At 44.6% G+C, this 13,641-nt stretch overlaps 1 protein-coding gene across 4 annotated transcripts; it reads right to left on the reverse strand.

Moving 5' to 3' along the window:
• On the reverse strand, positions 501–4,140 carry LOC8064881. 4 transcript variants are annotated; one of them, XM_021452236.1, is made up of 7 exons: positions 3,953–4,140; positions 3,787–3,825; positions 3,566–3,683; positions 2,473–2,516; positions 1,701–1,786; positions 1,365–1,482; positions 501–1,224 (listed from the first exon to the last, which is right to left on the reverse strand). In XM_021452236.1, exons 1-7 carry the CDS (start codon positions 4,016–4,018, stop codon positions 1,054–1,056), a joined length of 642 nt encoding a protein of 213 aa, XP_021307911.1. In that variant the 5' UTR covers positions 4,019–4,140; the 3' UTR covers positions 501–1,053. The 4 variants fall into 4 exon arrangements, with proteins under 4 accessions (XP_021307911.1, XP_021307905.1, XP_021307903.1 ...); XM_021452230.1 differs by having other exon boundaries at positions 1,701–1,809; positions 2,451–2,516; positions 3,953–4,139; XM_021452228.1 differs by having other exon boundaries at positions 1,365–1,590; positions 3,953–4,138.

The following is a 13,641-nucleotide window of genomic DNA, read 5'->3' on the forward strand; positions in this document are numbered from 1 at the left end:
GCAGTCTACTTATGTTATAATGCTGTATAATACGGAGACATTGATTGGCTTCCGCCTGTTAACATGTTCATTTCATTGGTAGGTATAGGGTATCTTTTGCAACTCATGTAAAGGCAAAATCCATGCGGTTTGATATGTTTACCGGCAAAACTGCCCATGCTTTATTATGGGTTGTACAAGTCCGATATGAATCCACTTACTGGTTTAACCTTTGTTGTATATTATACAATCGTCCTGTAGCGGATTACCTAAAGCCTCGTTCGGTTATGTCAGATTCCAGCAGGAATTGATCATCAATTCATCATCAAGGACTATATATAAAATAGAATAACATTTCAGCTAGGAATTAATCCTGTGAACTGTTCTCTGGCAAACGAACATGCCTTTAATAATTGCAGTTACCAAAAGAACTGATCAATCCTCGCACCGTGGCTGTAATATGCAAAACTCACAGCCCAGACACGACGCAATTTATCAGGGGTATATGAGTACATCTCTACTATCCTCAGGTCGGTTTCCAGACATCAATGTTTCATATGTTTATTCAAAACAAATTTACCTAATCGCATAACCTTGAGTAACAAGAAAACACGATGCAATCTGGACATTTGATCGAGTATCTGGCGGGCGTACAACGGCTACTGCCTATTGGCAGGCGAGCACAGCAGAGAAAGCAACAGTAACTTAGAGCTTGCAGTGCACTCCATTTTCAGAGTTAGCGGACTGAAGAAGAGAGATTGATGGTGTTAGGAAGGAGCACTCCTACCATGTCCCTGAGGTAGCCTATGATAAGAATTGAAACTGAACTGCCATCTGCTCCGGTTCCAGTAGCCTATGTGGATCACGAACTGCAACAACCACAGCCCCCAGCATTTTTTTGACAACACGACTGACACAGCATTGTCCAGCCTACAAATTTTGAACAGGCACAGCAGATTAACTCCCGCACGAATGAGAGAGCGTCCCAGCAACTGTGGGGCATGAGGCTCAAATAGAACGCTAACGTCTACGGTATTCCACAGCACTTCGACCGAACATTCACAATACAGCAAACTAGTCATCAGCATGCCGATGATGATGCCTGCGACCTCTTCTGCGAGCTCGCAGCTCGCTTCGCTTCAGGACAGTGCCCGTCTTTTCTGGGGGATTGTTGCTTTCCAAGTTGCATCCGGAAGAACCTAGTACACAGGCTAGTGAGTCCTCCATCAGATCTCCAAATGGTGTCTGCAAGCACAATATACAAAAAGAAAAGGTGTCATCTTGCAGTGGAACATTCTAAAGCCTAGATAGACAAACTGCACCTAGAAAAATAAATAGTCGCATTTCTGACAAACTGTATACTTATTGGTAAACTAGTAACTCACAGTGTTCGCATTTGTCTCTCCTGCAATTGATCTGGCCACGCCATCAGAGTTGGCAGCTTCAACTTCCTTCATTCTTTCTACAAAGGTGCCGTCGATATACGAACGGCGTGGGTGCCACCTGAAAAGTGGTTGATCTTGATGCAGATCATCGAACAGATGCTCGGCAAAAAAGTGTCTTTTCACAGCATTAACCAGGTATGCATCATCACTATGCTTATTGAGTATTCTGTTAATGAAGCAAGGAAAAGCAAGTATGATGTTAATGAAACAAGTAGTTGGTTGGAACTCCTGAGTCCCGATGCCAAAGAAAAACAATTGCTAGTTAACAAACCCCACATGTTAGCTAGCTCCATCTTCATGCGTCCTTCTTCCGTGTTTAAAAGCATTGCAGGGCATTGATGCATGATTTCACGAGCCGAGCCCTTTCCAACAAAATAAGCACAGCCTGAGAAGTAGCTCCAATAAATTCAGATTTTCAATGAAAAGGATGAAAAATGATTCTTTGGCAACATATCAACATTGAAGGGTCGATGCATCCAATATTTTAGGCCAAATGGTTCCATCTACTGCTGTGTTAACCTAACAAGCTATCTGTTTGCTTTCAACTACAGCATGGATCTATTACAACTTCATGAAATGATGGCAACATAAAAGGTACATGACTTCGGAACATAAAAACTAAACTATCTTACAGAATGAATCGGTAACATACATTTAATTTCAGTGTATTCTACATGCTACCTGTGCTTTCTCTTTTAAGATGTATAAGTATTGAATGTTAATAACAATTGTATCACATTCCAATAGCTGTATTGTTTATGGCTAACTGTTCATCTGGGGCCTACCAGTGCAGTGTTTGTTAGAAATAAGATATAAGAATAATCATAACAATTTTTTAATTAGGTAGGTTTCATTGTAGGTATTCCCTAATCATGTTGACTCATCCTGCCATCAATACGAGCCACATTCACTATGAATGATGGAAACATTATTAATTTGTCTATCGTCTAAACATAGCTTGGCTATGCCTTTGCATGAAATTATTGTACAGAGATCACTACCAGGTCAAATATCCTTGAGATTTACCAGAAGTTGCACAAAATCTTACAAACCGAGGATTAGGTGGAAGTGGAAGCCCAAGCAATTTGAGTCCTGCACAACAGAATTTTGTAAGCATGCATCTGGTACCAATAGCTATTGTCTGCAAGGCAAATTTAACAATGAAAGTTTTGCGGTTTTGTTTATACAGCACTTAATTGAATCAACTGTAGTCAAAATCAGATGACTTGCATTGTCCCTCTCCACCAATAAATGCATCGACCATATAGAGACTTATTTCACTGATTAAGAAAACAGTGATTATAATGTGGAAGCCCCACTACTAATATAACATTGCTACAACAAACTCTACAACCCAAGCATGACTGCACTCAGGAACAAATCACAGGAGGCAACAGCACTTCACGTGGCCCAAGGCTACACTCAAATGTGAGGGAGCCGTGCCTGCATAGTGCATACATGCATCATACGCACAGTAGTATAGCTAAATTTGTAAGCATAAACTAGGCCAAATTGCTCCTAAAGTAACATATTCACCGTGGCTAGTAAAAGGATAGGGTAGGGACATACAAATATCCTTGAACTATAACAATGGCAGAATGCAGACGCAGGGTAATGGGTAAGCATATAAATATACTTGAAAAGTAGGAGTAATAACAAAGGCAGAATATAACTTATTTGCCCTGACGTGCCCACTTGATAACAGCAAAACAACAGCATCCACTGTGCAACATTTAGGGAAGGAGCTCTCAAAATACAGCAATAATAATGGAATAATGTTGCTTGTCGATGACACACAGTTCTTTAGAAAAGAGAGTCCTATTTACCAGCGTTTGAACTTTAATATTCAATGGATTATCAAGAAACATTCTCCTCCCCAGTCCCCATCCTGGATGGTTTGCACGAGTATGGCTATTGAATACTGTACTATTGTAAGTTTGACCTTTATATATACAAGGCCTCAACCATGCTCCTGGCATGTTTTCAATAGGGTTACAATGGTGCTCCCAAATTGTTGACACAATATTATCGCTTTCTCAGGAATGCCATGTTTTAGCTGAATGTTTACCAAGATTCAAAAATAGCACAGCGCATATAATAACATTATCAAATATCAATCGAGAGGTGAGGGAGTGAGCAACCTTTGCCGAAACTGAACCACCCCACCAAAGTGCCCCATACTGAACCCGCGAAGAAGGAAAAAGCTGGAAGGAATTTGTAAACCCGGAGCGTCTTCTCCTCCTCGGGGGTCAAACCGCCCTACAACATCAGTATTCAGTAGCAAAAATCCAACTCAGATTCTATTGTTTTTAGGGCGCGGCGTGGGGGGGTCATGGAAGGGTATTGTTGCAGAAGAGCCTACCTTTGTCCTCATGGCATACTCCAGATCTTGCATCACCCCCTGTCTCATTACAACAAACAACCCCGTTAACCCCCAACCAAAGAAGTGAAAAGGATTTGGGGAGAATTGTTCAGGAAATGATCTTGGGAACTGCAGCCAGAACGTTTCTGGGAGCGATCCGGCGAACCTTGGCAGGTGAGGGGCCGAAATAAAGGCTCTTTATGTGCTGCAGCTGCGCCGCCAATCCCGCCATCTCTGCTCTCTCGCTACTCGTAGTCGTAGTAAGGTCGAGGCAATTCCCAAATGCAAGAGAGCGGCGACGGCGAGGGAGGAGGAAGACGAAGGAGGAGTGTCCTGACTCCTGTGTGTGATTTGGGCCTTTCTTTCCTCGGAGGCTCGGACCCTTTGATGGAATTGGGCTCAATTTGCTTCCTGTTAATTGGATCATGGCCGTTACCTTGTTGGACCGCGAGAGAACAGGGCCTCCAGTTGGCCAGGACATATAGAAACCTTTTCTTTTAGGTTTATAAGAAGGGAATATATCTGTGCAAACCACAACATCCGTAAAAACCTGTACAAACCATGGTAAAAAAGTCATCTAAATTCACCAAAAAAATCACACATGTAGATGATATGATGATACACAATCTTGTAAAATATCTTATCCAAACTCGAATTCATTTGTGAGATATAAAAATAACAAATTTCTAGCAAATCCTGTGGACACCTTTCTGGTTTAAAATTTGTTATTTTTATATCTCACAAACAAAGTTGAGTTTGGACAAGATATTTTACAATGTTGTGTATCGTCAAATCATCTACATGTGTGATTTTTTTGATAAATTTAGACAACTTTTTTACTATAGTTTGCATAAGTTTTCACAGTGGTTGTGGTTTGCACTAGATATGTTCCCTTATAAGAAACCTTTAGGCGCTGTTTGGTTCACGAGAAGAATACAGGAAAAACGAAGGAATGAACGAATGAAAGAATGAGCTCCTACCTCATGGAAATCTTTCCAGTGGCTCTCGCATGCCCTCTCACTCACTAACCAACTGTTCAGTTCTCCTGCACTTATGGTGCACATAATTCTCAGTGCTCTATTCTTTAAACACTGCCTCTTGTAATCTTACCAGATGTACAGTTACTTATACCTTTATGCTGTTAATGAATATAATTTATGCTTCTCGTAGGAAAAAAAGCTATTTCTGATAGGTGTAGGTGCTGTAGTTTGGATGGACAGGCCACAAGTCCCAACACAGCCGATGAAGACACGTCAACTCATATATGTCACTTTTTAAAGTAGTTAGATCGTATTTACGCTAAACAACCATGCTTAGTACAAACAAATAGATTCATATGTAATTAGTATTCCTATGTTCCGAACACCAATTCCTATAAAAATCCTGTATTTTTCAATCTTCTATTTTATAACTCTATTCCTTTCCTATTCCTATATTTTTCTTCCGTTCCTACGTTTTACATTCCTCCGTTTTAAACAGGTCCTTATATTAAGTAGTCCTTGTAAATCTCTTCTCTTCGTGTGTGCGTTCATTCTATCGGACATCCCTTCCGTGGCCTTCAAGCACTTCATAAGGGTCTAATCTGGCACACAGGAGATGGTAACCAAATCATAATTTGGGAGGACCCATAATTGCTAATGGTGTCACTAGAAGGCCGATCACACCCAGGCGTCACACTTGATTACACATGTTGTAGAACTGCTGGAACCAAAATTGGGAGCACGGGATGAAGCTCTAGTACGTGATATGTTTTGGGAGGATGTGCGATATATCCTAGGTGACCCCAACACAGGCCATGAATATATGATTGCTTGGCATTTTGATAAAAGTGTTTTTTTAGTGAAATCTGCATATCATGTACTTTTTTTTGAGGGGTGCATATCATGTACTTGATGATGTGAAACATCGTTCCAAAACGAGGGAAAAAGGACAAAGAGGGTGTTTAGTTTCTTTACTATTCCAAAAAATTCTAGATTTTGGTTTACCATTTTACATAATGAAATTAAATATCATGCAAATTTTTGATAAAAATGTGGTTATTCTTCATTTTAGATTTTGGCCTAAAGAGAGAAAAAAAACCCAAAAGAGCCTCAAGAGGCCCTCATGAGGACAATAAGCATTTTGGATGGAACTAAATATAACCTTGAAATTTTGATATTTTACATTCCATCCTTCCAAAGTAGTTGGCATTTTGCATTTTGTATTTTTTTGAACTAAACACCCCAAAGTAGCAGCAACGGCAATGCCACAAATCAGGCGGGTGTTTTCTGGTGCAAAAATTGGAAATTCCCTTATCCTTCAAAGGTGAGACAATTGTTGTGGCAGTTTGCGTGCGCGGAATAGCCTTACTCTTTTTTTTCGAGAACACGACTTCACGCATATTTCATTAAGCAGAAGGGACGCCGAATGAACAACAAACAGGTAAAGTACAAAGGATTTACAAGTAATCCATGGATTACCAAAGAACACCCACAACACAAACGAAAGTAGGAAAAAAGAGAGGGACCCTCCACCGCACTACCCCAAGGAACCTATACAAAGGACTCAACACAATGGTAGCCAAAAGTGAAGTAAAGGCGCAGAAGATAACAACAGCAAAGCATCCGCTAGAAACTCTAGACAACAAAGCGTCCACCGAAGCAACGAAAACTCATCGACACGGCAAAGCGTCTGCGGATGGGGCCAAGGCGCTCACAATAGCAAAGTATCTGCATGCAAGGGGGCCTAAGCAACATCGACGACAAAGCCTCCGCCTAAGCAACAAGACCATCGACGCGACAAAGCGTCCGCGGATGGGGCCAACACGCTCACAGCAGCAAAGCATCTGCATGAGAGGGGGCCTAACAGCAGCAAAGCATCCACTACAGCCAACAAAGCACCACCCAAGCAACGAGAACCATCGACGCGGCAAGGCATCCGCGGAATGGTCCAACACACTCACAGCAGCAAAGCATCTGCATGCGAGGGGGCCTAGGCAACACTGGTGGCGAAGCGTCCGCCTAAGCAACAAGGCCATCAACACGGGAAAGCATCCGCGGATGGGGCCAACACGCTCACAGCAGCACAACATCTGCATGAGAGGGGGCCTAAGCGACGATTATGGCTACACTACCACCAACTAGACATACCAAAGTGAAGAGAAGCATGAAGCACACGAAGTTGCAGTGGAGCAACCATGGCGACCACACGGAGACAAAGTGACAGTTTGTGGGAGATTCTTTAGCAACGCCTTCAAGAAGAAGGTGACACCCAAGGCGCCATCGCTGCTGGACTTAGAGGCTTCTAAGACGGGGCTTTCACCCAAAATTTGACAATGGTGGCATAGGAGCATGGCTTAGAGAATGATGCCCCCAAGAGGGTACGTAGCGCCAAGATGTCACCGTCGGGCTTGGCTTTCACCCGGAGCACCAAGCGTGCCCACTACCACCAGGCCGCACACACACGGGCGCCAGACCGAAGCCGCGGACATCCACTTGTGCCGCGCGCGGATGACAGCCGACACCTAGATGTCGGGGCACAGTAGGAGGGGGCACACCAGCCATGGACCTGGCCAGCTACCAACAGTCGCCTAATCTGGCCCGGGTCACCCGCCATCACCGCCTGGACGCCTCCACCAAACATCGAGGGAGGGGCGCCAGATGGTGGATCCAGGCATGAGGGGCCTGGATCCGACTGGCCAAACGCCAGGCCAGACACACCACCGGCCACTAGAACGACGCTGACAGCTAGAGGAAGGGGGTGCGGGGGCCAAGGAGCAGATGGATTGTCGTCTGTCCCAGCGTGTGCGCACTGGAGAGCGCGATGATGTCGCGGACGCTGAGACCCCGCTTGGCCAAGGAGTAAGCGAGGAACTCTGATCTGGGCAGGTCCATGGCATGCGCCTTGTCAGAGAAGCGATTGTCGCGGTGGCTCGTCTCGACTTGCCACCAGGGGGTGGATCTGACCCCAAGGGGCTCGGATCCGGCCAGCCAGACGCCTACCGCCGCTGACAAGCCGGAGGTGAAGAGGATGGAGAGTGGAGAGGGGAGGGGTGGTGGGGAGGAAGAGGGGGGAGTGGCTATTGTTTTTTGGGTGCCGCCATTGGTCGCCGCACGCTAGGGGGCGCGGCCGGGGGAGGCCAGGTGGAGGGGGGTTTCGCGCCGACGGCGGGCGCCCCCGAGTCGCCCGTTGGGCCACTAGATCCTCAAGCAGGCTCTAAGGGGTGTTTGGTTGGAGGTGTTAAAGTTTAACATGTACTGTAGCACTTTCGTTTTATCTGGCAATTAATGTCCAATCATAGACTAATTAGACTCAAAAGATTCATCTCACAAATTATTTTCTAGCTATGTTTTTAGTTTCATAAATAGTCTATATTTTGTACTTCATGCATGTGTCAAAATATTCGATATGATGAGAGTTAAAGTTTAATAAACACAACCAAACAGGGTCTAAGATCTTCCTCCATGGAGCTTGTGGCATGTTGATTTGTGATATTCACAATCTACTGCATGATCATTTTGCATGTAGATTATATCCATTTCTCAAACTTGTAACTTGGTTGCACATAATTTGGCTAGAATTGGTTTGAGTTGAGACGCGGGTGAGCAACACGTGTGGGCGAACCTCCTCACTGAATTTTTAAAAACCTTTGTTGCTCGTGATATTGTAGAGAGTTCTTAATGAGAAGGCCATATATAGAGCCTGAACTTGCATCAAAATATATGGATAGTTATGGATCGATCTCCAAACAAATACGGAAACAATTGACTGCGCCACCGCCTTCCATGTACCTCGACGCACCTCCTGGCCCCTTCTCGAACCGGAGCACCGCCACACCGACCCACTACTCTGCTGGCGCAACGGCCCATGGGACCGGGCCACCGCTAAACCAGTCTCAATGAAAGTTTTATTAAAGTTTTATACATATTAAATCAGTAATGCTACCTTACGGTCGTCCGCCCCCATCAGACGGGTGTGTGGGCAATCTGGATGGATGGTAGGCAACTGCTCCATGGCTTATCCTTTCCATCTCCACCTTTTCTGCTCTCACCTCGCTAGTCCTCCACCCCTCCTGTTGCCCGTGCCTATGCGTCCGCATGCCGCTCCTCCTACGGCCCGCCCCATGCGCCTCTCTCCACTGCGCGCTCTCCATGCCACGACGGCCGGTGAGCCGCCCTCCCTCCCCTCTGCAATATCCGTGCTCTCCATGCCAACAGAGTGGATGCCACAACGATGGGTGAGCCATCCTCCCCCTCTTTGCGACCTCTGCGCTCTCCATGCCACCAGAGTAGAGGCGAAGGAGGCGGCTTCCAGCGAGTCGCGCACCTCCCTCCCTGCTCTCTCTTCCTCGCTCTCCTACCTCCATGCATCCGGAGAGGAGAGAAATGGTGGTGACTTTCGGCAAGGTAGGTAGGGTCCTCATCTGGATCTGAACTTCTTCTTCTTCCTCCTCCCTCTAGACCGAGCTCTCCTCTGCTTTCTCCTTATCCTCATCCTCCTCCTCCTCCTCATCTGGGTCTAGATCTAAGAGATGCGACAATGGCTAGGGTTCCGGCGAGCTCTCGGGTTCAGATCTCGCCGTGTTGCAGTGGTTCTCTGTTGACGTTGCAGTATGTTTAAGTCGATGTTGAAGTACTGTTTTTAGATGTTTTGCAGTATATTTCAGTTGCTTCAATCTGCATGTTTTTGTAGTTGTTGCATGTGTGTTTTAGCAGTTGCTCGGTGTTATTGTAACAATATCTTCTTGGTGTTTCAGAAGCTACAGCTTAATATTTCAGTTGTTTTTCTTTATTGTTGTAACAATACATTCAAGATGTTTCAACTTCATCATCGCAATATTGGAGTTGTTATCCTTTCCTGTTGTTGCAATATATATGTTTTATGGTGTTTCAAATGCTTTCACCCATTGTTGCAGCAGTTAGTCTGTGTTGTTGCAATAACATGATCATGGTGTTTCGAACTGCTTCAATCTATTGTTGCAGCAACTTATTCGGTGATGTTGCAACAATATGTTCATGGGAATAGAGAGAATTTCATACCTATGAAACTACTATGCGCAAAATATGAATTTGTTGGAAACTGTGTCATGAAATAAAGGCTCTTTATGTGCTGCAGCTGCGCCGCCAATCCCGCCATCTCTGCTCTCTCGCTACTCGTAGTAGTTGTCAGATGTTTTGGGCCTTGGGCCAAACAATTCCAAATAAATCTCAAAGGTCCACTCATACATGCATATATATATGGAAAGGTGAGGGACTTTAGTCCCACTTTGCTACTTCAAGTGGAGTGATGCCAACTTAAAAAGTTGAGTTATCTCCATCTTGTTGAAGCAATTAGGGAGAGGAAAAGGAAGAACCATATGCGCGCGCGCTCGCTCGCCTCGTCTCGCCGGGTTGGGCGGGGCGGGGCGGGGCCAATGGGCGCGCATGCACGACATGCGCGTGAATGGTCCGACGATTTCCCGCTTCAACCCTTGCGGGTGCGCGGCTTCCTTTTGCTACTTGGAAGTTTTGCATGTATGGAGGAGATTGCGCTGGCCTATTTGGTAAGCAATTATTTTTGTATTATGGCAAGTGCGTAAACGGCAGGTAAAGTTTCCATATTACGGTGATTGATTGCTTGCCTATTTGCTGCGTGCGACGCGTGTATAAATATGGGGCGAGACGTCGTCCTTTGTACCTAGAGATTCATCTCTTCTTCGCCACACTATTGCGCTGCCGCCGTCTTCCCCATCCCGCCGCCGACGTGCCATCGGTGTCAGGAGAGCAGGCTCCGAAACTTACGTCTCCTCGCGTCCCTGCACGGGGTAGGGGGCGTATCAGGTTTTTGGGAAGCGCCGTCGTGACTGCTCGCTGGACGTCTTCTTCCTACTACGCCCAGTGTTCGCCGATCTCCACCGACGATCTTCTTCTTCTTCTTCCTTCGCACCAACAACCCCACTGTAAGGATGTCTATCCTCTCTCTGTTGTTCGGTTTCATATCATTTCTGTTGCTAGCACTAGATCCCGTGAACTTGATTCAAATCGTAGTGCTAGTTTTGATTCATATATCTGTGATACATGTTGTTAGTCTTTTTCTTATTGTCGGAATTAATTTATGCATCGCTAAATTGTTTTTATTTCCAACAATCCAAAAACCTGATAGGCATTTAACTATGACTAAGGGATATACTGATGCGATGAAACCGGAGAAGTTCACTGGTGTGAATTTCAAGAGATGGCAGATGAGGGCACAGTTGTGGCTCACGGCTATGGGCGTGTTTTGGGTCGTGGGTAATCCTCCTGCACTACCTCTCGGATCTGAGAAAGAGGTGGAGGAGTTTACTGCGGCTACGATGATTTCCGTCGGATGCGTTCTTAGCGTTCTCTCTGACCAGTTGTGTGATGTTTATATGAACATCAAAAGTGCTGCTGAACTGTGGGAGGCACTTGAACATAAGTTCGGTGTTGCAGACGCTGGACACGAGTTGTATGTGATGGAGAAGTACCACGACTTCAAAATGGTTGAAAACCGTTCAGTCGTGGAACAGGCTTATGAGTTCCAACTTATTGTGAGGGAACTTGAACAACTCGGACACGTCTTGCCAGACAAGTTTGTGGCTGGTGGTATAATTGCTAAGTTGCCTCCGTCATGGAGAAACTTCGCCACAGCTCTGAAACATAAAAAACAAAAGATTTCAGTTGAGGATTTGTTGGCTGGTCTTGATGTTGAAGAGAAGGCTCGGGCAAAGGATGCTTCACCAAAAGCCCCAGAACAGTCTAGCGCCAATGTGATGCAGCATGCTGGCAAGAACAAGCAGAAGGCTATTCAGACTACTCAGTTCAAGAAGAAGAAGATGAACATGGATGAAGTTGTGTGCTTCGTTTGCGGTGAGAATGGACACTTCGCCAAGAAGTGCAAGAACCGCAAAGGCAGGAAGAATCAGTAGGGGCAGAAATCTGCCAACGTGACTATTGGCAATCCTAGCGGATCTTGGTACGGTAATTATTTACCTAGTGCATTTTCTGTATTTCAATCTAATGATTGGTGGATTGATACAGGAGCCAATATTCATATTTGTACTGATATTTCTATGTTTTCATCTTACCAGATCGCACGAGGTTCAACCGTCATGATGGGGAACGACTCGTATGCTTCTGTTCTTGGTGTTGGTTCGGTCGATCTGAAGTTCACTTTGGGAAAGATCGTGCGGCTCAAGAACGTGCAGCATGCGCCCTCAATAAAGAAGAACCTCGTTAGTGGATCCCTCTTGTGTCGAGATGGGTTCAAGCTGGTGTTTGAGTCAAATAAAGTAGTCGTCTCGAGGTATGACCAATTCATTGGCAAAGGCTACGAGAGGGGAGGCTTGTTCCGCTTTTCACTCTCCGATTTCTGTAATAAAGTTGTGAACCATGTGTGTGATTCAAACAATTCAGTGGCTGATATATGGCATTCACATTTGTGTCACATTAATTTTGGTTGTATGACACGTTTATCCAGTATGAGTTTAATTCCGAACTTTTCTATTGTCAAAGGCTCTAAATGTCAAGCATGTGCGCAAGCGAAGCAACCTCGTAAGCCTCACAAGGCTGTAGACGAGAGGTGCACGACATTATTAGAGCTCGTATATTCTGATATTTGTGAAATGAATGGTGTGTTGATAAAAAGAGGAAAAAGATACTTCATGACTTTAATTGATGATGCAACTAAATATTGCTATGTGTTTCTTCTAAAAACTAAAGATGAGACGTTTGAATGTTTTAAGACTTATAAGGCTGAGGTAGAGAACCAATTAGAAAAGAAAATCAAGCGTGTTAGGTCTGATCGTGGTGGGGAGTATTTTTCCAATGAGTTTGATCTTTTCTGTGCGGAGAATGGAATAATTCATGAACGGACACCACCATTTTCGCCCCAATCTAATGAGGTTGCCGAAAGAAAGAATCGGACGTTAATGGACTTGGTGAATGCCATGTTAGGAACATACGGTATGGCTAAAGCATGGTGGGGGGAGGCTGTTTTAACAACATGTCATGTTCTAAATAGAGTTCCAACTAAGAATAGTGAAGTTACTCCTTATGAAGGATGGAAAGGAAGGAAACCATCACTCCATTACTTGCATACGTGGGGCTGTTTGGCCATGGTCAGCGTACCAATTAATAAGAAACGCAATCTTGGACCAAAGACCGTTGATTGTATCTTTTTGGGTTATGCGCACCATAGCACAGCTTATAAGTTCTTAGTGATAAAATCTGAAGCGCCTGATGTTTTAGTTGATACACTGTTGGAGTCATGGGATGTTACTTTCTTTGAGAATATTTTCCCGATGAATGTTGCTTATTCTTTACCGAGTTTGTCTAATGAATTTATTCCTGAGCCCACACCTGCAATAGAGCCATTTATAGACCCACTCGGTATTGAAGAGGATAGCAATGTTGTAGCTCCTAGAAGGAGTAAGAGACAAAGAGTTGAAAGATCCTTTGGTGATGACTTCATTGTCTATCTCATAGATGATACTCCCACGACCATTGCAGAGGCATTTGCATCACCAGATGCAGATTATTGGAAGGATGCAGTCCGTAGTGAGATGGACTCCATCACTGCAAATGGAACATGGGAAGTAGTAGATAAACTAGTGGGTTGCAGACCAATTGGCTGTAAATGGGTATTTAAGAAGAAACTCAGGCCTGATGGTACTATTGGAAAGTACAAGGCAAGGCTTGTTGCTAAAGGTTTTACACAGAAAGAAGATGAGGATTTCTTTGATACCTACTCACCTGTTGCCAGATTAACTACAATCCGAGTGCTATTATCCTTGGCTGCTTCCCATAAGCTTCTTGTCCATCCGATAGATGTGAAGACGGCTTTCCTTAATGGAGAGTTAGACGAAGAAATTTATATGGA

This window comes from Sorghum bicolor, chromosome 1, assembly GCF_000003195.3.
Source record: "Sorghum bicolor cultivar BTx623 chromosome 1, Sorghum_bicolor_NCBIv3, whole genome shotgun sequence".
Classification (NCBI taxonomy): domain Eukaryota; kingdom Viridiplantae; phylum Streptophyta; class Magnoliopsida; order Poales; family Poaceae; genus Sorghum; species Sorghum bicolor.

Bases quoted from the DNA above. Each gene is read 5' to 3' on its own strand.
- LOC8064881 (XM_002467158.2), bottom strand. From the start codon at position 4,018: ATGGCGGGATTGGCGGCGCAGCTGCAGCACATAAAGAGCCTTTATTTC. The intron at 3,826-3,952 runs GTTCGCCGGATC...GTAATGAGACAG, and splicing joins TCGGCCCCTCACCTGCCAAG to GGGGTGATGCAAGATCTGGA. The intron at 1,591-1,700 runs GTGGGGTTTGTT...CTTCATTAACAG, and splicing joins AAGATGGAGCTAGCTAACAT to AATACTCAATAAGCATAGTG.